General features: G+C 37.9%; 2 protein-coding genes across 4 annotated transcripts in view; both read left to right on the top strand.

Annotated features, from left to right (window-relative positions):
* Positions 1-17,345, top strand: part of LOC148424276 (ephrin type-A receptor 6-like) — a 56,314-nt gene extending 38,969 nt beyond the window's left edge. Inside the window, exons 9-21 of one of the 2 annotated variants that reach the window (XM_088413764.1) lie at positions 6,036-6,160; positions 7,254-7,416; positions 9,664-9,769; positions 11,031-11,101; positions 12,120-12,245; positions 12,891-13,076; positions 13,954-14,015; positions 14,233-14,448; positions 14,541-14,690; positions 14,769-14,962; positions 15,256-15,360; positions 15,609-15,758; positions 16,655-17,345. In XM_088413764.1, the coding sequence (XP_088269890.1) occupies positions 6,036-6,160; positions 7,254-7,416; positions 9,664-9,769; positions 11,031-11,101; positions 12,120-12,245; positions 12,891-13,076; positions 13,954-14,015; positions 14,233-14,448; positions 14,541-14,690; positions 14,769-14,962; positions 15,256-15,360; positions 15,609-15,758; positions 16,655-16,769 (1,769 nt within the window). In that variant the 3' untranslated portion in view covers positions 16,770-17,345. Of the gene's footprint in view, positions 1-6,035; positions 6,161-7,253; positions 7,417-9,663; positions 9,770-11,030; positions 11,102-12,119; positions 12,246-12,890; positions 13,077-13,953; positions 14,016-14,232; positions 14,449-14,522; positions 14,691-14,768; positions 14,963-15,255; positions 15,361-15,608; positions 15,759-16,654 lie in introns of both variants that reach the window. The other variant, XM_088413763.1, reaches the window with a different exon arrangement.
* Positions 17,346-19,145: 1,800 nt separating this feature from the next.
* Positions 19,146-24,764, top strand: arl6 (ARF like GTPase 6). Of its 2 annotated transcripts, none has more exons than XM_088413768.1 (9): positions 19,146-19,329; positions 19,762-19,906; positions 20,686-20,747; positions 20,821-20,889; positions 20,968-21,062; positions 22,114-22,243; positions 22,384-22,439; positions 22,533-22,578; positions 23,421-24,764. In XM_088413768.1, exons 2-8 carry the CDS (start codon positions 19,787-19,789, stop codon positions 22,556-22,558), a joined length of 558 nt encoding a protein of 185 aa, XP_088269894.1. In that variant the 5' UTR covers positions 19,146-19,329; positions 19,762-19,786; the 3' UTR covers positions 22,559-22,578; positions 23,421-24,764. The 2 variants fall into 2 exon arrangements, with proteins under 2 accessions (XP_088269894.1, XP_088269893.1); XM_088413767.1 differs by having other exon boundaries at positions 19,149-19,329; positions 19,759-19,906.
* Positions 24,765-25,315: the final 551 nt, after the last annotated feature.

Below are 25,315 nucleotides of genomic sequence, written 5' to 3'. Positions count from 1 at the left end.
GATCGAGGTCACGTGGTTAGAACGTCATGTGTTTTAATCCCGTTATTGTCATTTTTTAATCAGTCGTTTTATACTTTCTGTGTGCAGGGATTCCATCTGCCACGATCATATGATGTATCGGAATAAAACGTGTTTTTTATGTTTTGTTTTTCACGTGAGATTACAAGAGATTAATTGTAGCAATTTATAACACATCACACATGTATTCCTTGGTGGGTTGCAAGCCATACATATGCAATATAACGTCATGTTAAATGTGGCCAAAGTTTCAACTAACGAGGTCATGTGTTGCGTTTTTTTTTTTTCTTCTTCCCTCGGCGTAATGCGTTGTCCTTATTCGTGGGATTTTCTGGCTTTTGCTCATCGCTTTCCTGCTTGTCTCTGGTGGGCTCGCTTCTGTTTTCATCTGGCTTCCTTTGGGAATAAGGCCCACGTCTATTTATATGCTGGCATGCTGGAGAGATGCAACCCCATGGGATATCTTCACAGCTCCCTCCTTCGCTTCTTCTTCCTGATCCACCTCTTGTCCTTTCTATATAATACCAGGTGTCCAAACTACGGCCCGCGGGCCATTCGTGGCCCACCGTTCAAATTTTAGCGGCCCGTGGTATATCCTCAGGCGTATTAGAACCTTTTTTCTGTGATTACTCCCCATCACTATAGTAGACTATGGTAAGGTGCTAAATTCCCCACATTGTTACATCAAAAATGTAACATTTTTTTTTTCTTTTTTTTCAACTATGGAGAGCCAGGCATCTCTATCATCTCTATCTATCAGGTATTTATATCAGAGGTGTGCAAACTACGGCCCGTGGGCCATTTGTGGCCCACCGTTCATATTTTAGCGGCCCGTGGCATATCCTCAGGCGTAATAGAACCTTTTTTTCAGCGATCACTCCCCATCACTTTAGTAGACTATGGTAAGGTGCTAAATTCTCCACATTATTACATCAAAAATCTAAACTGCACCAATTTTCTTTTCTTTTTTTCAACTATGGAAAGCCAGGGAACTATCATCTCTATCGATCAGGTATTTATATCAGGGGTGTGCAAACTACGGCCCGCGGGCCATTTGTGGCCCACCGTTCATTTTAGCGGCCCGTGGCATATCCTCAGGCGTATTAGAACCTTTTTTCAGCGACGTACCCATCACTATAGTAGACTATGGTAAGGTGCTAAATTCCCCACATTATTCCATCAAAAATCTCAACTACACCAATTTACTTTTCTTTTTTCAACTATGGAGAGCCAGGCATCTCTATCATCTCTATCTATCAGGTATTTATATCAGAGGTGTGCAAACTACGGCCCGTGGGCCATTTGTGGCCCACCGTTCATATTTTAGCGGCCCGTGGCATATCCTCAGGCGTAATAGAACCTTTTTTTCAGCGATCACTCCCCATCACTTTAGTAGACTATGGTAAGGTGCTAAATTCCCCACATTATTACATCAAAAATCTAAACTGCACCAATTTTCTTTTCTTTTTTTCAACTATGGAAAGCCAGGGAACTATCATCTCTATCGATCAGGTATTTATATCAGGGGTGTGCAAACTACGGCCCGCGGGCCATTTGTGGCCCACCGTTCATTTTAGCGGCCCGTGGCATATCCTCAGGCGTATTAGAACCTTTTTTCAGCGATGTACCCATCATTATAGTAGACTATGGTAAGGTGCTAAATACCCCACATTATTACATCAAAAATCTAAACTGCACCAATTTTCTTTTCTTTTTTTCAACTATGGAAAGCCAGGGAACTATCATTTCTATCTATCAGGTATTTAAATCAGGGGTGTCCAAACTACAGCCCAGGGGCCATTTGCGGCCCGCCCTTTATATTTTAGTGGCCCGTGGCATATTCTAAAATTTTAGCATTAAAAATTTGATGGTAGATACGGCTTGAAGTGTGTTAATGTGTGTTAATTACTGCATTTTAGTTTATATTGTAGATTTCTAAAGTCGAGTTGTGTATTTTTGGCCGATTTGACCCGAGTAACCATCATAACGCAACCACTGAGAACTGAAGAGGTGATGAGAAATTTCACAAAGTTTATACCAAATATAATGGCTTCTCTTGGCCCATAACTGACGTGCGTATGAACTGGAATGTAAATGATTTGAGTAAGTTCCATACATAGCCACCTCAGAGTGAAATAGCTGCGCAGTTTAAAGTGCGGCGATATGTATGCACGATGATACTCGCGCATTTCTAACACTTCTCTGCAATGAGAGATCCCCTCTAGGAATAAATGCGGAATTTGGCAGGGATGTGAGCTATGCATTTTTATTTACCCGACACTTTTTTTGCATAACCGTGATGAGTGATGCACCTGCTGAGTGGATTTTAAATCTTATCTTCATTTTAGCAAAATGGTGCGTGTTGTGTTTACTCGTGTAATTGGGATTTTGTTTGAAACAATATTTGTGCATGTGAGCGTCGGCATAGGCTAAATGATTCTGATTGTGTGCATATTTTGGAGCTTGTGCGCTTTTTTAAAATGACCATTGGCATTTTTTTTTTTGGGGTCTGCAGAAGCTTGCAATTTGAAAAGAAGATGTGATCGCATACATCCAGCACTCTTTTATCCCAAGCAACAGTCAAATCTGTTCTAATTAGCAACTTATTGAAATAAAAGATCATTTAGTGTTGTAGGCTAAGAAGTTTTTTTTTTTACCTTGGGGATGGGGTACACGTTAGAAAAAAGCCTAAACAAAATGAGAATTAGACTCAGTCATTGTCAGTTTATTGTTGCTGTTTTAATTGGTCAAAATAGGAGGAAATATAAATAGATGACTGGATATTGTCTGGTTATGCATGCGTTTATTTTCATCAGAAAATGCTCCGAAAAACACCATTTTGAATTTGATGGATATTATATATGTTGTTTACCAATTCTTACTTTTTGGCCACCCCATCGTGAAGTATTCTTTCCTTCCGAAAACTCTTTCATAATTTATTTGTGATGCTTTTTCATATATATATATATATATATAATATATATATATATATATAATACAATACAATACAATATAATATGTGTGTGTGTGTGTGTGTGTTTTATTCTCGTAAGGAAACATACCATACGAGAATAAAATGTGCTATCAAATTTATTTACCTTTTTTCAACTGCAAAAATGAACATCTTGTCGATGATTAATTTAATCTTCACCTTTACATTTTCCAGTTCCATTTTACAGTTTGGTCATGTGATATTCAGGAGCTGAACCATGATTGGTCGTTACCCGAGCCTCGAGCACATGTGTGCTTACTATCAGTCAACAGCAGGTGGAAAATATGTTTTAAAAGCAATAAATTGTCCAAGAAAGACTTTTGGGGAATTCAACTAAATCTAGACATAATATGAAAATTTTATTGCTGAAAATGGGTGAATAATTACATAGTAGTGCTTTAAAGAACTATTAGTAATCCCGTTTTACACATGACCCACATTGGCAAGGTAACCAGGATAATAGTTTCATCTTATTTTTGCATTTTTGTGTTTATAGTGTACGGTTATGGCGTGAGAGCCATTAATAACTGGATTGAGATATTGTAGGTTTCCATTACCGCCTTCCTCCGCAGCAGGAGGGGTGTGTGTTACCAAGAATACCACACATCAGCAGAATGTGCGCAAAATCAGGCCTTGCCGCAGGAAAAAATAACTGGTCTGGTTTCTGTAAAGATTATTATCAATAAAAATTGTATAAATATATCTAAAACTCTCCTTTTAACATTAGCAAAAGGACAAAGCAAAATAAACCAACTTTCAACAACTGTTAAGGACTTTTTACAGCGTTTATACAAGTTACACGTTCGTCTAAAACTGAAAAAAATTACCAACGGCATCAGAGTGCCTGAAATAAAAAATAAAATTATGCCTTTTTTTTTTTTACGTAATTACACTTCACAAACCCCCCCCTAATATTTGAGAAGGACTGGGCTCCATTAAGCCACTTTGGATAGTGCGTGAGATTTTAAAAAGAATTCTGTGGGAATCAGGAAAACATATTGAAGGCTTTTTAATGCCACTGTCGTGGCAATACATTTTCTTTCCAAATTAAGAGCAAATTAATTGGAGCATGAACCAACTTACCACTAATATTGTATTACAGTGTTTTAACCCTCTACCCCATTCAAAAATGCTTCTTGGCCGAAAAAAAAAATTACAGGGGGTACATTATTGAGCAAAGTCATTCTAAATTCAAGAAATATTTATTTGTTACATCCACTGAATAGTCCTAATTTCTGCGCTAGGAATCCGATGCTGGACAAAGCTTCCGCTGACATATTTTTGCACCTTAAGCCTGAGTTTTGCAGCAGTCAGCATCAAAGTTGTATATCCCGTACTCCCCCTCGTCCCCCCCCTGCCCGATTTCGCTTAAAAATAGCTGCTGCAGTCTAGCTGCTGAACTGTGAAGAATCATGTCGGCTTGAGTTGTTGCTGAAAAATCCTGGTTTTATGACGTCCGCGCCCCACCGCCGCCCGCGACTTCATAAGACTCAAGTGCTGATTTCTGGCTTTTGGCCTTTTGTACCTTCTAGGTCAGCGCTTCTCAAATGGGGGTCACTTCAGGGGCTACGTGAGGTTTTCACAGGGTTGCTGCAGATAATATAGTTTCTCAAGTCAAGGTTTTGCAAAGTCGATGCATTTTAATGTCGCCGTAGGAAGAGCCATTTGGTTTTCAAATTAAGAAGAAATGAATTGGAACATGAAGCCACCTGTTGTTGAATTGTGTAAAAATTGAGAGATTATGATCCGTCATTAATTTATTTAACCAGTTCAGAAACAGAAGTAGGTGCACCTGTGTGTAGGATGCACCCTTAATTTTAGGGTCGAATTTTGGTATTTTCTTTGGTATAGAACCCACCGGCACTTTAGCAACAATTTAAAAACTATAGCAAAACAAAATAGTCAAGACAACCAACTCAGGACAAACACCTATTCATCGGTACGGAAAATTAAGGATTAAAATTGATATTAACATGATTAAAAAAACACTACAGGTATGACTGTGATTAATGGATCGCAATGACATTCATATTCATTTGATAAAATTTTATACCAATGCACGTTGTCATCGGTAAAGCAATTTTCCTGCAGACGACCCAGAAATCAAACAGATAATGTTCCACGAAGCCTTATATTGGGGTTAAGGGGGGCCTAGCACCCCAATGTTTATGTTATGCCAGCAGCACTGTTTTCAGGGTATTTGTGTGTGTGGGTGGGTGTGTTTATTTTCGATTTCTAAAAACTTTTCCTATGATGTCTGAAGATGCTTCAGAAATGATATTCTGAAAGCACCTCTCTGAAACACTTTGGAGTCCACTTCAATCAATGAATAATATCTGATGTGAGCTTCTTAGGACATTTTTGCAGACTGCAGTCAATTTTCTTGCTTGAGATGTGTTCTTTATATTTTTTGTCCGTATTGACTATGTGCACCTACGTTTGACGTATAACTTATTGGTGTACTGCGGTGGTTCTCAAATGGGGGTACGGGTACCCCTGGGGTACTTGAAGGAACTTCAGAGGGGCACTCGAGGTTTTAAATCAAACAAATATGCAAAAATCCTTGAAAATGATTCTTCAATAATTATTGTAATTATTGTATTTTAAAAAGCCAGAGTCTCCCCCATACTAGAATGGTTGGACCCAGCTTGTCACGTGCCTCCTCTCGTTACCTGTCAATTTAACGTTAGCCTTATAAAAACACATCTCTACTATGATCCTAAAAATTTGAATATTTTATGTGGACAAATATTTATTCATATTATTTATTTTTTTTAGAATAGTTTTGACACTTTGTGTTGATTATTTTTTTGTGGCAACATATTTATTAATAATTAAGTCAATTATTTATTTCTGCGAACCGATCTCTACTGTAACCCCAAAACAGGAAGCTTTATGTTTAATATTTTTCTTTGGACAAATATTTATGTAGATTTTTTTTTTTTTTTTTTTTGGGGGGGGGGGGGGGGGGGGGGGGGCGGTCTGACACTTTATATTCATAATCCGGTGTCCCATGTGTCCTCAGGTCCCGCCCTGGTCGGTGTCATCAAAAAGGACTGGTCCTCTGATAGCAGCATTGCCCTCTCCTGGACAGAAGAGGAACATCCACCTTTAGACATTATTGATTATGAAGTCAAATATTATGAGAAGGTGATTCAATAATGTATTTTGCGGTCTGTAAATGTCTTAAATTTGATGACGCTACTGTTTAACATCTCACAAAATGTCGGATAGTTTATTTTGCGTTTCTCGTATTCGTAGTTTGAGTGTTAAAGGGGAAGTCAAGTCAAAATATGTATTTACAATAATATATATTATTCATCAACGCGAGTCTATATTCGGCGTTTGGATTAATATCACACAGTGTGGACTGTATGAATGAGTGAGTGAATGAATGAATGAATGAATGAATGAATGAATGAATGATTGTTGTGGCTTTTCATTCAATCCCAAAGAAGTGAAACTATGTTTTTGGGATCCTCATTCAGCCCCAAAGACGAAGTTTTTTTGTTGTTGTTGTTTTTGTTTTTTTACTTTCTTTGAGATTGAAAAAGATAACCAGGATGCTTAGTTTTGAATAGAGTGGTTTGAATAAATACATAAATACTTGGGGATCTCATTCGATCACAAAGCCATAAAAAATGTGTCATTGGGCTTCCCATTGAGTCCCAAAAATGTAGTATTTTTTTTTTTTTAACTTTTTGGGGGATGGAATAAATGAATCAGAATACTTAGTTTCGAATTGTGTGGAGTGAAGAAATAAATAAAAGTAAATAAATAAATACTCTGGATTCTCATTCAGTCCCAAAGACGTTTTTTTTCTTGCTTTCTTTGATATTTAATAAGTTAATCATAATGCTTGTTTTAGAATGATGTGGACTGAAAAAATAAACAAGAAAATGATCAATAAATAAATCATAAATAAATAAATGAATGAATAAATAAATATTTGTGAGTTTTATTCACTCACAAAGCCTTAAAAATGCATCTTTTGGGACCAACCCTACTTCACTCAATACTTGATAAATAAAGAAATAAATATTTGTCAATCATACTGCTTGGTTTAGAATAGTATTGACTGAATCAATAAATCAATATTTGGGATTCTCATTCATTCCCCAACATACCTTTTTTTGTTTTTTTTAACCTCCTTCGGCATTGAACAAGGTAACAAGAATTCCCAGCATGCATTCCAACTTTGACGTGTGTTTTATCGTTTCTGTTTTTTATTTGTTGATTTCAGGAACAAGAGCAGCTAAGCTACTCATCCACGCGCACCGCAAATCCTAGCGTGGTGGTAACGGGGCTCCGACCCTCCACCGTCTACGTCTTCCACGTGCGCGCTCGCACAACGGCCGGCTACACGGCGTACAGCTCCAACTTTGAGTTCTCCACGGCGGCCGAAGGTATGATCAAAAACCATTTCCAATCACCGCGCCTTATTTAGATCAACGTTTCATTCGCGCGGCTCGCCGAAAGTCATCGGCGCTTATTCCGGCGTGAGCCGGCTCTTGAGAATTATTATAAACGAGAAGCTCGATTCGGGCTGGGCAGATGTATTTAAAATAGTTTTCATGGCGGTGTGAGGCCCTCCTGATTGGCCGATGATGTAAAACTTCCTCGGGGATATTATCTGAGCGTTTACGTCTGTATGTAAACACTCCCACACTCGCTGCGGTATTATGCAAATTTGCAATGTGAGATGCTATGCAAAGGCAGTACAAAAAATAAATACGGATACTTATAACTGACACAATCAGAAATGTTTTTTGTTTGTTTTGTTTGGAGATGGGGGTTCAATGTTTTACAACTGTACGCTTGACACAGTTCCCTTGAAAAGTAGCTTAATAAGTATCTAAGTTACTTTTTCAAGTACCGTATTTTCCGCACTATAAGGCGCAGCGGTTTATAAGGCGCACCCTCAATTAATGACATATTTTCAGACTTTTTCAGTCACAATATAGTAATACTCAAAGTAATAACAATAACTCAAATAATAACCCTAAAATCTCAATAGCATAATAAGATAGATAGATAGATAGATAGATAGATAGATAGATAGATAGATAGATAGATAGATAGATAGATACTTTATTCATCCCCGTAGGGAAATTCACAATATATAATAATATAATAAGTCAATGTCAATATGAGCAACCTTGTTCAACTGTAAACACACAAAAGAAACAGGTACTTTATCAGTTCGTTCCCCATCTACGAATATCTCAAAATTGATCCATATATAAGGCGCACCTGATTATAAGGCGAGCCATCAGCATTTCAAAATATTAAAGCTTATGGGTGCGCCTTATAGTGGGGAAAATACGGTAATTGTTGTTTTTTTTTTTTGTTTGATTTTTTTTTACTTTTTTGGTGACGTGACAGATTTTTTTGTTTACCGTAATTACCGTAATAAAAGGCACCCCCCCCCCAAAAAAAAAAAAAAAAACGAAATCCTAAAGTATGGATGCATCCTATAAATGGGAACTTAAAAGTTATATTTTTTTTTTTTACATCTTTGGAGGAAGATCGATCTGTCGGCCGCATAAACTGAATTTTGACGCACGGATGTGCATTTTTATATTAGCCATGTTCTCATTTACAATAATTACCGTAGTAGGATGAGCGAGAAGCTGAACGTCATTTGGCTGTTAGCATCCAGTGCCTGTTGCAGCCAACGGCAGCTCATATTAGCTTCTTACAGCATTATTTTCAATAAAAGAAGCGAGCAGACTGAACCAACACCCGAGTCCATCCATGTTCTCACACACTGGAATATGACAAAAACGGAGAGGATTACGTAACAGTTATGATGTCTCCAGAAGATTGAGACACGGAGAGGTATTCCATTTGACTTGTTTAATATTCGCGGTTTTTCGCCATATGCACACAATCATAAACTTTGTAAAAAAAACAGATGCGACGTCAGATATTTATAGTGACATGAACTCGAGCTGTGTCGCAAGGAGAAAGAAAAACAACTGCTTCGAGCAGAAGCAGTTGGTGAATAAAAAGGGCACTTATGTTTAGCATAAATGATTTTTTGTTGTTGGTGTGTATCCTCAATTTGCAAAGGGGTTTCTTAGATAATTTGATTTCCAAAATATGCCTCCAAAATATTTGAGAGCTCCTGATCATTATGGTAAAAATAATGAAAATTCCTTTGATTTTTTTTTTTTTTATGATATAAAAGAATCTATGAGAAAAAAAAACAAAACAATAGGGAGCTGAAATTTCCAGCAGATGGTTAAAACATGCAAAATTACTCAATTCTGAAACATCTATGGGATTGCAGCTGGTCGTGCGATATTTTGTGTACAAAAATATTCATTGTCCAAATTTTGGGCCATAAAAAACCATTATAATTACAATTTTTGTTCAGTTATTTTTATAGGATTTATGACATTGATTTTCCTAAAAGTTTTGCAACATTCCGTTGAGCGGCAGTCAAACTATGTTAGCAAACAGAAAATTTTTTGTTGACTTGTGTTTCACCTCAAGACAGTAGATGGCGGTAGGGACCAGATAATGGCTATGTCTTCACGATTTTTTGTGGGCGTTAATCAATTTAACCTCCATATTTATGGATAGAAGTGATGCCGCTGAACAATTTGACTGGCGGAAGGAAAAGACTATTTTTTCTTCTCATTCAGATCCCGACGTGGCCGATCAGGGTCAAGTCTTGGTTGTGGTGACGGCATCGGTCGGCGGCTTCTCGCTCTTGGTCATCCTCACCCTCTTCCTCCTCATAACTGGACGGTGAGCAACCTCCCGCGCACACAAAATAGCAGAAGTCTCCTAATGGACTCTCTTTTACCAGCAAGCGGGCACTCTTATTTTCCAAACGACTGAACAAATTTTCTGCTTAATTACTCAGCATGTAATGCAGCAACCAGCCATTTGATCCATTCCATTAGCTCCCTCTGGTTAGCTGAGATTCAAGTTATTAGCGAGCCTTTGCTTCGCGGAGTTTTGTCATTAGCGCCGGTTCGTCGTAAACAATGAAAAATGACCAAGAAGCGCTCAATAATTTTGTTCAACTTTAGCCGTGTGGCTGCTTAATCTGAGCTGACAGTTTTCTTAAACCTAACTCGCTGCAAATTCGCGAATTTAGACCTTGCCCGGTTGAAAATTTAGAAAAAAGATGTATGGATTCGGTCGGAGTGGTTTGCAGAGAATCTGTGTTATTTGTGCCTTTAATAACTTTGATCATTTAAAGTCATTCATGTCCTCAGATCTTTTCAGTTAAAACTGTGTGATTTAAAGCCTACGTTAACTTTCTTTAGGCGCTTTCTTAAAGATGAATAGACTTTATCTTCGTTTACTTTATAAAACGCTTTTGACCAGGAACTCGTTAAAACCCAAAGACTTATTTTTATATATTGTTTCAAGAGTCTTACACAACCAGGTACTTCAATTATTTAGCTAATGTAGTTTCCGCACTATAAGGCGGACCGGATTGTGAGGCACACCTTCAATGAATGGCCACTAGATGGAGCTGCGCTAAAGGGAATGTCAACAAAACAATCAAATAAATCAGTCAAACTTCACTGATAGACAATCGGAAATTAAGAATAAAGACTTGTGGAAAGTACTATCTGAAGAATGGGAAAAAATACTTCTTGATTACACTAAAAGACTCTTTATATCAATGCCAAGATGAATCAAGAGTTTAAAAGAATATAATTAAAATTCAATTCAATATTAAACTTTGTTTAAATCAAATTACAACAAAAAAACTTTTTTTCGGATTAAAACTTGCTTTTTTTCCGCAATCCCCCCCCCCCTTTTTTTTTCCAGACCCTCATTTATCCTAATAGTTAGAAAAAAAATCTGTAAATTAGAATTTGGTATTGGATGTCTGGACTCTGTAAAGACATAAAAATATGCCATTGGGATTGAATGAGTTAAATCTGGAAAAAAAATCAACTCCAAATGCACAGCTCAACAGACAAACGGTGGTTGAAATTTTCCAATATTGTCATTTTGGGTGATAAAAATGCGTGTCCCCCCCTCACAGGTGTCAGGGTTATATCAAAGCCAGGATGAAGTCACAGGAAAAGAGGAGGACACGATTTCGTAGTGGACATGGTAAGAATCTGTTTTGTTCCATACTGATTCTGTTCTATTCTCTTTCTGAGCCACCAAATGTTTTCTTTTTGTTTTGGGTGAAATTTCAGCTCCCAAGTGTCACCTTCCAATGCTTTCCCTTTGTTGTAAAATGTAAACATCAAAGAATAGAACAAAATACTGCAGAAGGATTAAACAAGCTAAAGCAAGGGTGTCCTTTTTTTTTTCCTTTGAGGACCACTTAAGGAAAAAAAAATAAAGGATTCAGGGCCATTTATTTATTTATTTATTTTACCTAATTTATCAAACACATCAGCTTCAAGTGAGTGCTCATTTATTACAATTTTCAAAGCTGAAAAGCCTTTTAGGAGGCACATAATTCCATATTTTTCATAAAAAAATATCAATCTTGCGGGCCGCTTGAAAATGGATGGCGGGCCACGAACGGCCCCCTGGTCTTAGTTTGGACACCACTGCTCTACGGCATATAAAACAAACTCATTAGTCGCAAATTTTATTTTTTAGAACAATTACTTCAGTACCTAACATAATCAATTCCGTTTGCATATTTACATTTAAATGTATACAATGAAATATATTATTTTATTTGATAAAATCGTCAGCGTGTATGCCTGGCAAAAAAACAAAAAAAAACTGATGAATGGATTGCGGTCTTTGCTTATTGTTATTTGTTTGTGTTCTTGAGAGGCATTTTTCATCATGTCATTATTCACAATAACACAAACACTTGGCAATATCGGAGACAAATAAATCACCCAGATTTGCTGGGATGTACAATGTTTTTTCGGCAGAGCTTGAAACTAAAGTCGAAATTAACTTGTCTGACTGCACAAAAGATAACTCAGACGGCCAAGAAAAATTAGAGGAAAATTTTGTCTTCTGAAATGCGCTTAAAAGCACTGACATGTTTTGAAATCCAGTCCAGTCGATTTACCATTCTTTGCTATTCAAATTGTGTGTAATTGTTACATTAGAGTCAAGTCAAATACGTTGTGTTTTTTTTTTCTTTCCCTGCCAGTTCCATTTTCGGGGATAAAGACTTATGTGGATCCAGACACGTATGAAGACCCCACTCAGGCTGTGGAGGAATTTGCCAAAGAGATCGACCCCTCATCAATATGCATCGACAGGGTGATTGGCACAGGTGAATGTAAATATTTTAGACGGACAGGTGTCCACCTATACCGGGGGTTACTAAATAATTGACAAAGTCCTGTATAATAATATCTAGTACTGGATACAAAATGACCCTCGTCTGCCTTCCGGCATGTTGCAGAAAAATGCCCGAGAAGCTGTAAAGTGTCTAACAAATTGTGATGTCATCGAACATAAAGTTTATTTCACCTTGTATTTACTTCTAGTAAGACATTTAAGCGGCCATTATTATGGAGGACCGAAAGTGCCATCATTAAATGCGTAAACGTACCATTAAGTCATTAAATAACATTGTCATTGATTGAAAATTTCATTAATAAATAAACTGTTTCATTATTCATTAAATATATGTTTTATTCAATGATACGTTTATTTAAATCGATAATGGTACGTCAATTCATTTAATTTTTGGCACTTCCGGTCCTCGACACGATAGCAGAGCGATGTATATTTTATGGTAAAACAGCGCCATCTGCTGTCTTTTTTTTGTACTAATCTTGGATGAATGAATCGATGTGTTGACAGATTTAGCACAGTGAGAAAACTTGAAACAAATCATCTTTTTGTGTGCTAGCGCTAATCGTGGTAAGTTTTTGCTTTGAAACGTATTCACATCCAATGATTTATCCAACAGGGGAATTCGGGGAGGTCTGCAGCGGTCGCTTGCGCATCCCTGGAAGGTTGGACATCGCCGTGGCAATAAAAACCCTGAAAGGCGGCTATATGGAGCATCAGAGACGAGACTTTTTACGTGAAGCCTCGATCATGGGACAGTTTGACAGCCCCAACATCATCAGATTGGAGGGGGTGGTCACCAAAAGTAAGATGTTACCTTGCTTCTGTTTTTTTATTATTAGTTATTTGTGTGTTGGGGGGGTCTCTCTTCTTGGGGGGGCTTTGTAAAAAACTCATTGAGAAGGGCTGCCCTCGTGGTATGCATAGGCACTTCAGTGACATTTTTATGATCTTAGATTAGATTGTTTTAGATTAAATTAGAAAGGAATCGATTTAACATTACTACAAGATTCCCATAGGTATCAGGAAATCTAATCAAATGCGTTTTAATGCCATGACAGGAACAGTACAGCTTTCTTTTCAAATTAAGAGCAAATTAATTTGAACAAGGGTTAAATTATTGCTAAATTGTTATATAGTGACTCTTCTGCAAACCGTCATGTGTTTATTGAGTGAGGTTGTATATACTGTATTGTCTACAGCATAGGTGTGGAACTCCAGTCCTCGAGGGCCGGCATCCTGCATGTTTTCCGGTTTTCTTTCCCCAACACACCTGATTCAAATAATTAGCTCATTAGCAAGCTCTGCGGGAGCTTCGAAATGATCCCAATCATTTGAATCAGGTGTTTTTGAGGGAAACGTTTTGAAAACATGTAGGATACCGGCCCTCGAGGACTGGAGTTCCACACCTGTGGTCTACAGTATCAGAATTTACTGGATGAGTTTGAAATATTCCAGGTGGTGTTGCAAGATTTATCTTATGGAGTTTAAATCAAATACACCACTACATTTTTTTTTTAATTCATCCAAAACTGCTTTTTATTGGACAGTGGGCAGCCTACTTAGCAAGAACATTGACAGAGTGTACTTTATTGAAAATAACATTCTTTTACAGCCTATTTCTACGCCTTTTTTCCTACCTATGATCTGTAATGACTCTCATACCTCACGTGTCTCTCCAGGCAGGCCTGTGATGATTGTGGTGGAGTACATGGCGAACGGGGCACTTGATTCTTTTCTACGGGTTTGTATAAATTATGACCAGGAAGTGGATGAGATCTTGCAAGATTCCAACTTTTAACAGACGTAAATGACTCATTTGACCGAGTCGCTTTATTATAGGCATTAAATTATACGACATATTTTGCAGGAATCTCTGGTCCCATCCCTAATTATCAACTAATCTTTTACACAATCTTGCAATTATTCTTCGCGACGAGGTTTTCCATATCCCCCTCCAGACTCGCGACGGTCAGTTCACGGTGCTCCAGCTGGTGGGAATGCTGCGCGGCGTGGCGGTGGGCATGGCCTACCTCTCGGACATGGGTTACGTCCACCGGGACCTCGCCGCCCGCAACATTCTGGTGGACGACACCCTGGTGTGTAAGGTGTCCGACTTCGGCATGTCCAGGGTCATGGACGAAGACACGGAGTCCGCCTACACCGCCACGGTCAACGTGAGTGTTCGGTCACGCTCACCTGCAAGTTTTGGAACGCCCCCCGAGTTCTGCATCCTCAATCCATTATTCAGTCTTACTTTTCTCACCAGGGAGGAAAGATACCAATACGCTGGACGGCGCCGGAGGCCATCGCTTACGGGAAGTTCTCCTCGCTCAGCGACGTCTGGAGTTTCGGCATCGTCATGTGGGAGGTGATGTCGTACGGCGAGAGGCCTTACTGGGAGATGTCCAATCAGGATGTAAGACGGAGACGTCGGCTCGACGGCGGCGGAGGAGGAACGCCCTTCGGAGATTCGTTGTCTTTCCCATCTTCTCAGGTCATTTTATCCATGGAGGAGGGATATCGATTACCCGCTCCCATGGGATGCCCGCTCACGCTGCACCAGCTGATGTTGCACTGCTGGCAGAAGGAGCCCAGTCAGCGACCGCGATTCAACAATGTGCTTTGTTTCCTGGACAAACTCATCATCAACCCCAGCGGGCTCCTCGCGCTGGCCAACGAGTCACATAAGTACGTGTGGGCTTCTTTTTTTTTTCAATAAATTTGGGGCAATTCATGTAATATTTTCTCAAAACATTAATAAATGTAATGAATGCATAGATTGACGTTTCTCTATTATTATCAACAAAGCCAAACTACATTTTTTTCTGAATATCGTGACGTCATTATCAATAGTATTGTGAAAAAAATCACATCAACTTTGCCGTAGTTAATTTACAGATGGACAATGCCAGTTTTTGGGCATTTATCACAAAAACTACAGTTCACGTCTGTATCTTTTTTTTTGACTTGTTCCTCTCCAGCGCTGTAGCTGCAGCACCATCTGCTGGATCTGCTTGGTCACTGCACCACATCGCTCCAATGCAAGTGGACTGCAATGGTGACAAAAGAAAAGCGTTATTATCAGAGTAAGTTCAGTATAGCCAACATTTCTACCTTATTTTTCCTTATTGCAAATCGTGTGATATAATCAAATTTAAAAAGCCGGAAAAAAAATTAACAAAAGAAAATGGCGCTGCCCTAAAATTTTGTGACAGCGTTTTGTTCTCTTACTGTTCGTAAAATCGATTTATTCAGACTTTTCAGCGCGTAATGAAAATCCGTGGGAAATGGATGCTAAAATGAAATGTTCATTTGTAATCCTTGCGCTCCTCAGTTTCCCCGATACTCCCGACGAAATGCCCGACTACCCTTTGTTCATCTCCATCGGAGACTGGCTGGATTCCATCAAAATGAGCCAATACAAGAACAACTTCATAGCGGCAGGATATACAACGCTGGATTCCATTTCAACCATGAGCATCGAGTGAGTCCGCCCTTAAAGGGACGCCGTGTAGTTTTTCGCATGCGCCCGTGGGGACCTTTTAGGGGCATTATGGTAAAAAGTAAATGCACATTTATTTGCAAGTTTTTGGAATTTATAATAATTAAATGTATTCATTTTTAATGAAAAAGTCAAAATCTTTGGGGGGGGGGCAGAGAAAAAGCTTAGTTTTACTTTTTTTCTTTTCTTTGTTGTGTCTTTTTAATTGTGAGGCCCCAAAAAAACATCAATAACAATTTTATTATTACTTTTTAGAAGCGTTCTTCACTCAAAAAAGACGGCTATTTATTGTCCCAATCCCCTGAATTTTAATCTGCGCTGCGCTAGGGCTACATGATTATGACCTAAAAAATAATCACGATTATTTTGTTCAATATTGAAATCCTGATTATTCATCATGTTTGCTCAAAAATGTCTATTTATTGCCTTTTTTAAAAAATAAGCTGTGTAGAAACAAGACTTCAAGGCTTGGCACTTACAAATAATCATAATAAACTGAAATAAAGAATAATTTAAAAAAAAAAGGCAAAACTTGGCAACACAGCTAACTTGCTGAAAAGAATGAAAAAAATAAGCTTACTTTGAAGCAAGCACATTATTTCCTTGTAAACAAATGTAATCAATTAGTAGTCTAAATCTTATTTTCGGTCATTTCAAACCAAATTTATTCCAATTTTTCGGATTTTTCAAAATGGGTCTCAATTGACAGAATTATATATAAGGAATCAGGTGGGAAACCTGATGCCATTTCACACTGGTAAATAATATTAGGGTGAGAAAGCAGAAGCTTTTGTCATGCAAACATGTGCAAAACAATGCCCCCTGGTGGTCGATTCCCTCAAGACGTGTTTTTTGTTTTGTTTTTTTCCCCTCTCCAGCGACATCAGGCGAATCGGGATCTGCTTGATCGGCCACCAGAGGAGAATCATAAGCAGCATCCAGTCCCTGCGCCTGCAATTTCACCACATCCAACGCAGCGGCTTTCAAGTGTGAGGCGGCCATGCGGATTGCGCGCGTCGCGCACCAGACTGCCGGCTTTTAGCGAGCGTCACCAGCTTGACAAGGCGGAGTCCGCTCAACACCCCGCGCGGATCTGGGTCAACGGCGCCAATCGGCAACAAGGAACCTCACTCCACTAAATGTGATCTCATTCGCTCAGCAAGTATCAATAATTCATTCCAATTGAAGACTTCCAGTATTTTTCCTCCAAGTGTCGATTCAAGTGCCAGATGAATGCCTCGGCTCTTTCCAAGTGACAATCCGAAACTTTTTCCATATTGACTTTGAACGGTCTCAAATTGGATACCTCAAGACCAGAGAGAAACGCGGAGAGAACGTTTGCTAATGTAGGACGCGCTAGGTTATTTTAATAATAAATGGTTTATGAAATATTTCACCGGGGAATATGGATGGTTAAAATGTAATCTTCTTTTTGAACTCGAGACGACTGAATGTCAAAAGATTTTATAGAAAATGATGTTCTATCCTCATGGTATTGCGGTGTGTCTTGTAACGAAAGTCACGTGAAAGCTGTTGCGTTTCTTCCTTAATAAACAAACTCTATTTTAATGTGTTTTTATGATTCTTGACTCCACGCGGGCACATTACACACAGTCCTTCTCGAATAGTGGGCGGGGCACGATAGGATGCCGGAGAACAGGCTTTGCTTTTGCTGTGTGAAGTGTAATTGCACATCCACGCCACCAGGTGGTGCAGCGGCGCTATCGTCAAAGCCTGTTGAAGAGTTGGAAACTTTTTACATTTCGGCCAGCAACGTGTTTTTCATTAATCACGTTCATGATTAGTGTGATTTAGAAAAAAAATAATCTGCTCATTGTTTTATGCTGTTTTCTCCAGGATAAAACGTTTAAGATAGTGGTGCTCCTGTTTTTAAATGTTCAAGATCATTTGACGCTTATTGATTATTGAATGATTTTTATTTTTTCCATCATCAAACAATTCAATTGGTCAAAATGTTGCATTTTGTTTTTTTTCCAGGTTTTTGCTATGCCCTTTTTTGGGGCATGGCTGTTGATTTTTTTTTTTCCTCTAAACCCATTTTTCTCTGTTTTGATTTGATATCTATCCATCTATCTATCGATCTATCTATCAATCTATCTATCTATCTATCTAATCTATCTGTCTGTCTGTCAGTAAAAAAGCTAAAAAAAATAGATTTGCTATAATTTGAACCTATTTGTGTCAACTCATGTACAGCTAGTATATTTATTTACGATCTATATTATTCTTTGACATAAACTAATAGAAGAACGTCCTAATAGAAAATCCCACGTGAAATGTATTTGCACACCCACGCCTGCAGGGGGTGCAGTGGCGCAGTCATTGTCAAAATCTGCGCGATTATCAACATTTTTATCTACTTTCAGTAACTTTTTTTCCCTCGATCACATGAATCACATTAAGAAATGTGATTGAGGAAAAAAATGCACAATGTTTTATACTGTTTTTTTGGTTGAAGTGTTTAAACACTTGAAGTTTTTTTTCTTTTTCAGACTAATCTATAACCTGTGTACACGCTGTAAAATGAAAACATTTGTTGAAAGTTGATTTATATTGCTTTTTTCTCTTGTTAATGTTAAAAAGGATACATTTTTAAAAAAAGATGATGATCTTGTTTATAGTCACCGTGGTGAGTGGGGGTGCAAAATGTTTTCTGGTTGTTTGAAAAAAAAATCGATAAGCAATGCTGTACACGCACACATGCAGAAACAAAGGTTTCCATGGATGCGCACACAAGCACATACAACAATCGTTTCCTCTTAACTGTCAGCCAAGAGACTGACACGTTTTCTGGACGTGAAGAATTGTCAGGTGACTTTGTCAAGTAGGTGCTTATGCGGGGTGTCCACAGGAAGATGCCTCGCAGGTTTTCGTGTAAAACATTTCAGGGTCACACATAGTGACTAGTTTTTGCTATTGACTCACAGAAAATTTGGGACATTTGAATGAAATTCCGCAGTGGACGTAAAATGCATAAATGCATAAAATGCAATGCCTAAAATAAAAATAAAAAGTAAGTACCGCTAGGTAGGAGCCTTTCATTTTCTGATGGCATCTAATCATCAAACATATTCTTAAACAAACGTAATCGTATCGATTTTATTGATGAGTATGACGCTACGTCATAGTGGATTCAGCGACAGCGACATTTAAAGGTCGTTGTAACTTTGGGTTTCCGGCAACAAGTGTGAGTCGAGCGCTGTTATTATTGATAACACGGTGTGCAAAATTACAACACTAAATAAAGCTCACGCGTACATCAAAAATCATGAAGGAGTTTTATAGCATGTATTTATGAAGACAAAGAAAGCACAAACGATTAGGGTCACGAATGCAGGTGACGTTCCGTTTACAACCCGAAAATCCCGAGCTACCTGAAGGCAGCATAAGTAAGACGCGTATCCTGGGCACCATGGAAATGCACGCGAGAAATGAATGAAAACAATGGACCGGACTCGCCGATGATGGCATAAACTCGGCCTGACTGCAATCCAGCGCACATCGGCGTCAAGAACACGACGGATAATTAACGGTAAATTGGTCTCCAGCCAGCACATATGAGCAAAACCGTCCGTGCATGCTAGCTAACGTTAGCGCAGCTAGCTTTGACGTTAGCTGTGTTTGTGACGTCATCTGTATGTTTCGAGCAGGATTTTGCTCATTTAAACCCATTAAAGTCTTATTATCATATGTATCTTGCTTACGTAGATTTTTCGATCAAAAATGTAAATTTAGCATTACTATCAAGGGTTTCTCTTAGGCTAACGTGTTTGGTGACAGCAGAGAAGATTAACTAAATAGGACCGTGACTGTTAATTACGCTACAATCTCTTTAACTGGGTTAACGGATAACGAGCTGATAAATCTATGCATCTCTTCCATGACACTTGATGTAGCGCTAGCTCGATAATTAAAATGTTTAGCTTGGATTCCGCACATTGATGGCGTGCTTTTGTTGCAGAAGTGACGACAGTGGATGTTAGTTGTCAATGGGGCTGTTCGACAAGTTGGCAGGATGGCTGGGCTTCAAGAAAGAGGTCAATGTGCTCTGCCTCGGACTCGACAACAGCGGAAAAACTACAATCATCAACAAACTCAAGCCGTCCAATGTAAGGACAGTACACCCGTCCGAAAACCAAGCTTGTAGTTCAGGTAGAAATAACACAACGTGCCCTCGTTTTTCGCGGGGGTCACGTTCCTGAAAATCTCGGCAGCAGTCGAAATCCGCGAAGTAGAGATTGAACCCTTTTTTTGGGCTTGTGTTCCCCTTTGTTAGTTTCTTTTACTAGACACTCAAATTTTCTTTTGCTTGCTCTATGTTTTTATTTATATATTTTACTGGCCCAACTTAAAAGGATGACAATTAGCAAGAAAATACGAAGCCAAATCTGTTACTTAGAAATGAAAGTCCACAAAAAAATGGTTATTTATTTATAGCTTTTCTTTTTCAGTTTGTCTTTGTTTAAAAAAAAAAGATACATTCTTAAAATTGATATTTTTCTGGTTCTACTTATAATAAGGAATAAAATCAAGAAAATTAGCCAGGTAAACCTGCAATAAAGTTTTGGTTATAAATGAAAATCCACCTCCCAAAAAATATTCAATTGTTTATTTGACCTTTTTTGGTTTCTTTTGATATAAATAAACACATTGCTGTAATACATACCTAAAATCATATTTTTTTTTTGTCCGGTCGGATTCAGAAGGAGGAAAAACGCAGCCAAAGTCAGCCATTATTGTGGCATGCTTCCGTCAAGAATTTAAAAATAAATAGCCTGATACTGTAATCTCGTGACATCTTGTCACACACACACACACACACACACACACACACAATATACATATTCAGCTATGGATTTTCTAACGCTGGAAACTATGCGCCATACAGGCTCAGGCGCAGGATATTGTCCCAACCATTGGTTTCAGCATCGAAAAGTTCAAAACATCCAGGTAGGTTTGCATCATAACAATAATATTACGTTTCTTATTCTATATAATTGAAAACCATCTTGTCTGTGCGTAGTCTTTCGTTCACAGTGTTTGACATGTCAGGCCAAGGCAGATACCGAAACCTGTGGGAGCACTACTACAAGTCAGTCGCCCACACAAACATTTTTCTTATCTTCTTGACGTGTCGGATAATTAATATTACACCAAATATGTCGTTCAGGGAGGGCCAGGCTGTCATATTTGTCATCGATAGTGCCGATAAGCTAAGGATGGTGGTGGCCAAAGAAGAATTGGACACATTATTAAATCATCCTGGTAAGTGTGCCTGCATGTTTGCAATTTGCGTAACGGAAAGGATATTGAATAAGAATTAAAGTCGACCAAGTATGGTAAGTCAAATAGGTCGATTAAAAATATCCGCCTAGTACATGGATCTTTCTTGCCGCGCCAGACTGTCGCCATGGCTGCAAGAGAAACATGCTACTTAAAAATGGGATACCACAAGTTTGGGATTTTTTGCAATTACAAAGAAGATTGACAAAAATAAGTGGAATCACAATAGCTGGCACTAATTCTAATCGCGGTTGCTAACCGGTTCGAATAGACAAATTGAAATTGAAATGGTAATCGCTTGCGCACTGATGCAAATTTTCACTGTTAACTAGTTAGCATAGGTCAATTTTGGTTGTCTAAATGTTTCAGAAAATTAATTATAAAAAGGAGTGTTTATGGGATACTTATAACTCTGCAGATCAGAAGGCAGTTATTGTTTATTGACCTGAAATGTAATTTTAACTGCTTAGCATAGGCCCAAAAAAACCACGTCGATAAATAATGGCATGGTAATCGCTAGTGCACTCATGCTAATTGATACTGCTAGCCGATTTGTATAGGCAAAATTTTGTTAGTGTCTAAACATTTCTGAAGGTTTTTTTTAATTATGACTAGTTATGGGATACATATAGCTGTGTAAACTAAAAGGTAGTTTTTTTTGTTTGTTTACCTGAAATGATCATTTCTAATGCTAGTCATGATTGCTATCCAGTTAGCATAGACGCATTTTGTCTGTTTTTAAAAAGTCTGAACATGATAATAAATAAATAGTTGTACTGTGTGTAAATCAAAAGGTAGTTAAGGTTTGTTGAGCTGAAATGTTTAAAATTGCTAGTGCACCAATGCTAATGATTCCTGCTAACCGGTTAGCATAGGCGAATTGTTATTGCTAACCGGTTAGCATAGGCACATTTTGTTATTGTAAAAACATTCAGGACAGTTCTATCCGCTCCCTTCAAACGACGTTGAGGAAGAATAGGTTATGAAAAAAAAAATGAGCCATCTGATGACATCATCGCATGTCTCCCGATAGACATTAAACACAAGCGAATTCCCATCCTCTTCTTGGCTAACAAGATGGACGTCCGAGACGCTCTGTCTTCAGTGAAAGTCTCCCAGCTGCTGTGCTTGGACAACATCAAGGACAAACCTTGGCACATCTGGTACGGACCGCAATCGTCAATTCGTCCCCTCTCTCTCTCTCTCTCGTCCTCCCGCGGGGTCACGTGACCTCATGATTTATATTTGGAATTTCAAAGTTATCATACAGCGATATTTCATAGAACGCCGGCGTGTCTTTCAGCGCTACGGACGCCCTGAAAGGAGACGGTTTACAGGAGGGGGTGGAATGGTTACAAGGTAAATTGATGTGATTTTTCCTCTACAATTTGCTCATTTGTCGAATTTCTGTGAGTTTGTGTGATTTGTTTTGACTTTGGATGCTCGTTTCAGATCAAATCAAATCGATGAGAACATGAAAGCGTCTCGCAAGGAGGAGGTACCGAAAACTTTTGTTGACGTTTGTCTTTTACTTAAAAATCCAAGGTGGTGATTTGATTACTCAGTTATTTTTGATAAATGTTGTTATTGCGGTTATTGAGCATATTAAAGGAATCCTCTGTTTGTATCATTTTAAGACAAATGATGAGAAAAATAGTTTACCCAAGCATTTTAACGTTTTCCAAGGCTTAACTGAATTGTGTCGTATTTCGCAAAGTTAGCTGTGTAACAAATTGTGCCAACGTCCTTTATTCTCACACCGGCTTTGCATATTAACTCATTCAATGCCAGGGACGTATTTTCATGTTTTCAATCCCAGATACTTAAGTATCGATTTAAGACTTAAGTATCTGGAAATCAATGTCCTTAATGTACTTAAGTATTGATTTAATGCTTAAGTATCTGGGATTTCATATCAAGACGTGAAAGTACGTCCCTGGCATTGAATGGGTTAAAGAGAGACCCATTTTTTTTGTTTTGTTTTTTGGGCTAATAACCTATATTTGGAGGCATGTTTGTTTATAGTAAATGCTAAAACATAGCCATAAAAAACTTTGCAATCCTCTCTTAAAACGTCTTTAGGCAGTTTATTAATCAGCTGTTCAGGGTTGCATGTTTTATTTGTTTTTATTCTTTCCTGACCAGCCATTTTTAGATTCTCTTTTACTTTTATTGCTTGATTTTTTTTTTTAAATCTACCTGACATTAAATGTCTGTCTGTGATTATAATTACTAGCATAAGAATGCCGTTGCTTGTTTTGTTCAGCTTGTAGCGACACAATTCAAAACAAGATATAGCGTCTCCCCTGATGCTTTTTTTTTGTTTGTTTTTTTTAATAGCTATCTTCAGGAATACGTAATCCCAGCCTGGTAGTCATGGAAGCATCCAAAGCATTGTCTTTCACACGTTTACAGTTTCTCGCCAAGCGCGCGTCTGTCTTCGCACGTGTTTTTCTATACGGTTGCGCAACTTGCCGTCCTTCAATTGTGAATGTAAAAAATGTGCTGCAGAGAATGAGGAAAAGCTTTTTGGACTCACTGACATACGTCATGTCAGTTGCAGCTAACACTTGTGCAGCTTTTTCGTATTTCTAATGTGATTTTTTTTTTCTCTTTTTTTTTTTGTGTGAAGCTTGAACATATTCTGCTTTTTATAGCTGTCACTGTTACCAAATGCCCACTATTTTATTTCCATGGCTCCATGAAAAATTCTCCTTCACAATCAGACTACAACAGTGTGTGTATGTATGTGTATGTATGTGTATATATATATATATATATATATATATATATATATATATATATATATATATATAGAACAGAAAGCATTGCTGTACAACATCATGTGTTTCACTTTGCGCATTACCCACCTAACTTTCACCCATGACAACAACGGAGACTGAGCTGAAATTTTTTTTTTCTTTTCATAAAAGTGGCTCCAAAAATGTGACATGGCTTTACATGGCTATACAGGTGTGTAATCATAACAATGCATTTTTATATATATATATATATATATATATATATATATATATATATATATATATATATATATATATATATATATATATATATGAAAAGTAGGTAACTTTACATATATACATATGTAAAGTTAAAAACCGTTGAATGTAATTTTTCATGTATAATCAACATATCCATTAATGGCATTCGTTTGAGTTTTTGTTACAATGCTGTTGAAATAATTTGCAACTTTTGATGTTTGCAAACCTTGGAAGGTAATTACATATGACTCTGTATGTTCATTTTTCAGATAAACTTGGGTTTTGAGTGTAAAAATTGCCTTGGTTACTTTGTGAGTGATTACCCACTACCCACCCCCTCACCCCCCTTTAAAAAAAAATAAAAAATCGACTCTTCTGGATAATTACACCCATCAAATGTTGTATTTCGTTTGGGAAAATGTGATGATTGGTGGAGCAATGTGTTTAGCTGTCAGCTCAGTCTTCAATGTTCTCCAATGTAAATTGTATATTTTGACAGAGGGCAGTGCAAAGCTCTGCACGAGTTTGTTTCACTTAAATGCTTTATAGACTACAAATTACTGTATTAGTGAAATAGCTATTATGCAAATGAGCATAAAATTGCTAGCGCAATGCTAGAATTCTATACTGTATTTCAGTGTAAGATGTTTTCAAAGAATAAAAAATGCCTTTTTTTAAAAGATTTAGCACGAAGGTCTCTTATTAACTCACGCGCCGCCATTGCCGGGTTCGGATGTCGTTTACACTCTTAATTGCTGTTTTGCGGAAGAACGTGTAATTCAGTGACTGCCAATAACGGCTATACACGTTATTTTTCAATGACTGGCAGTGAATGAGTTAATTAGGTAATGAGTGAATATCTTGTTCCTGGCTTCTGCTCACATTTCCTTCAACAGCCCTGCCAGCAACAGCTGCTCATTAAATGTCCAGCCGCTGGAACCTGAACTCTCAAATGAAAGAAAAAAAAATGTGAGTCATTCTCTCATTCCTGTTTAGCTCCAAAGTCAATAAAAATTAAAGAATAATAAATAGGAAAAATCTGTTCGTGATACTATTATTATTATATAGTGTCATAATTATATTTTTATATATGTTCTCCTACAAGGTTATAATATGTTATGATATAGATTTTGGGACGTTTTAAATCGATTGCTAAATGAATATCCCGATTCTTGGGATTTTTAAACAACTTAATCGTCACTAGCAAATTGTCTTTCCATGGCACTGAAACCA

This window comes from Hippichthys cyanospilos, chromosome 4, assembly GCF_059441005.1.
Source record: "Hippichthys cyanospilos isolate Australia breed blue-spotted pipefish chromosome 4, RoL_Hcya_1.0, whole genome shotgun sequence".
In the NCBI taxonomy this organism is placed as follows: domain Eukaryota; kingdom Metazoa; phylum Chordata; class Actinopteri; order Syngnathiformes; family Syngnathidae; genus Hippichthys; species Hippichthys cyanospilos.
Note: the sequence above shows the minus strand (reverse complement) of the source record. Positions and strands in the feature narration are given on the sequence as shown.

Bases quoted from the DNA above. Each gene is read 5' to 3' on its own strand.
- arl6 (XM_088413768.1), top strand. From the start codon at position 19,787: ATGGGGCTGTTCGACAAGTTGGCAGGATGGCTGGGCTTCAAGAAAGAG. The intron at 20,890-20,967 runs GTCAGTCGCCCA...TATGTCGTTCAG, and splicing joins CTGTGGGAGCACTACTACAA to GGAGGGCCAGGCTGTCATAT. The intron at 21,063-22,113 runs GTAAGTGTGCCT...GTCTCCCGATAG, and splicing joins CACATTATTAAATCATCCTG to ACATTAAACACAAGCGAATT.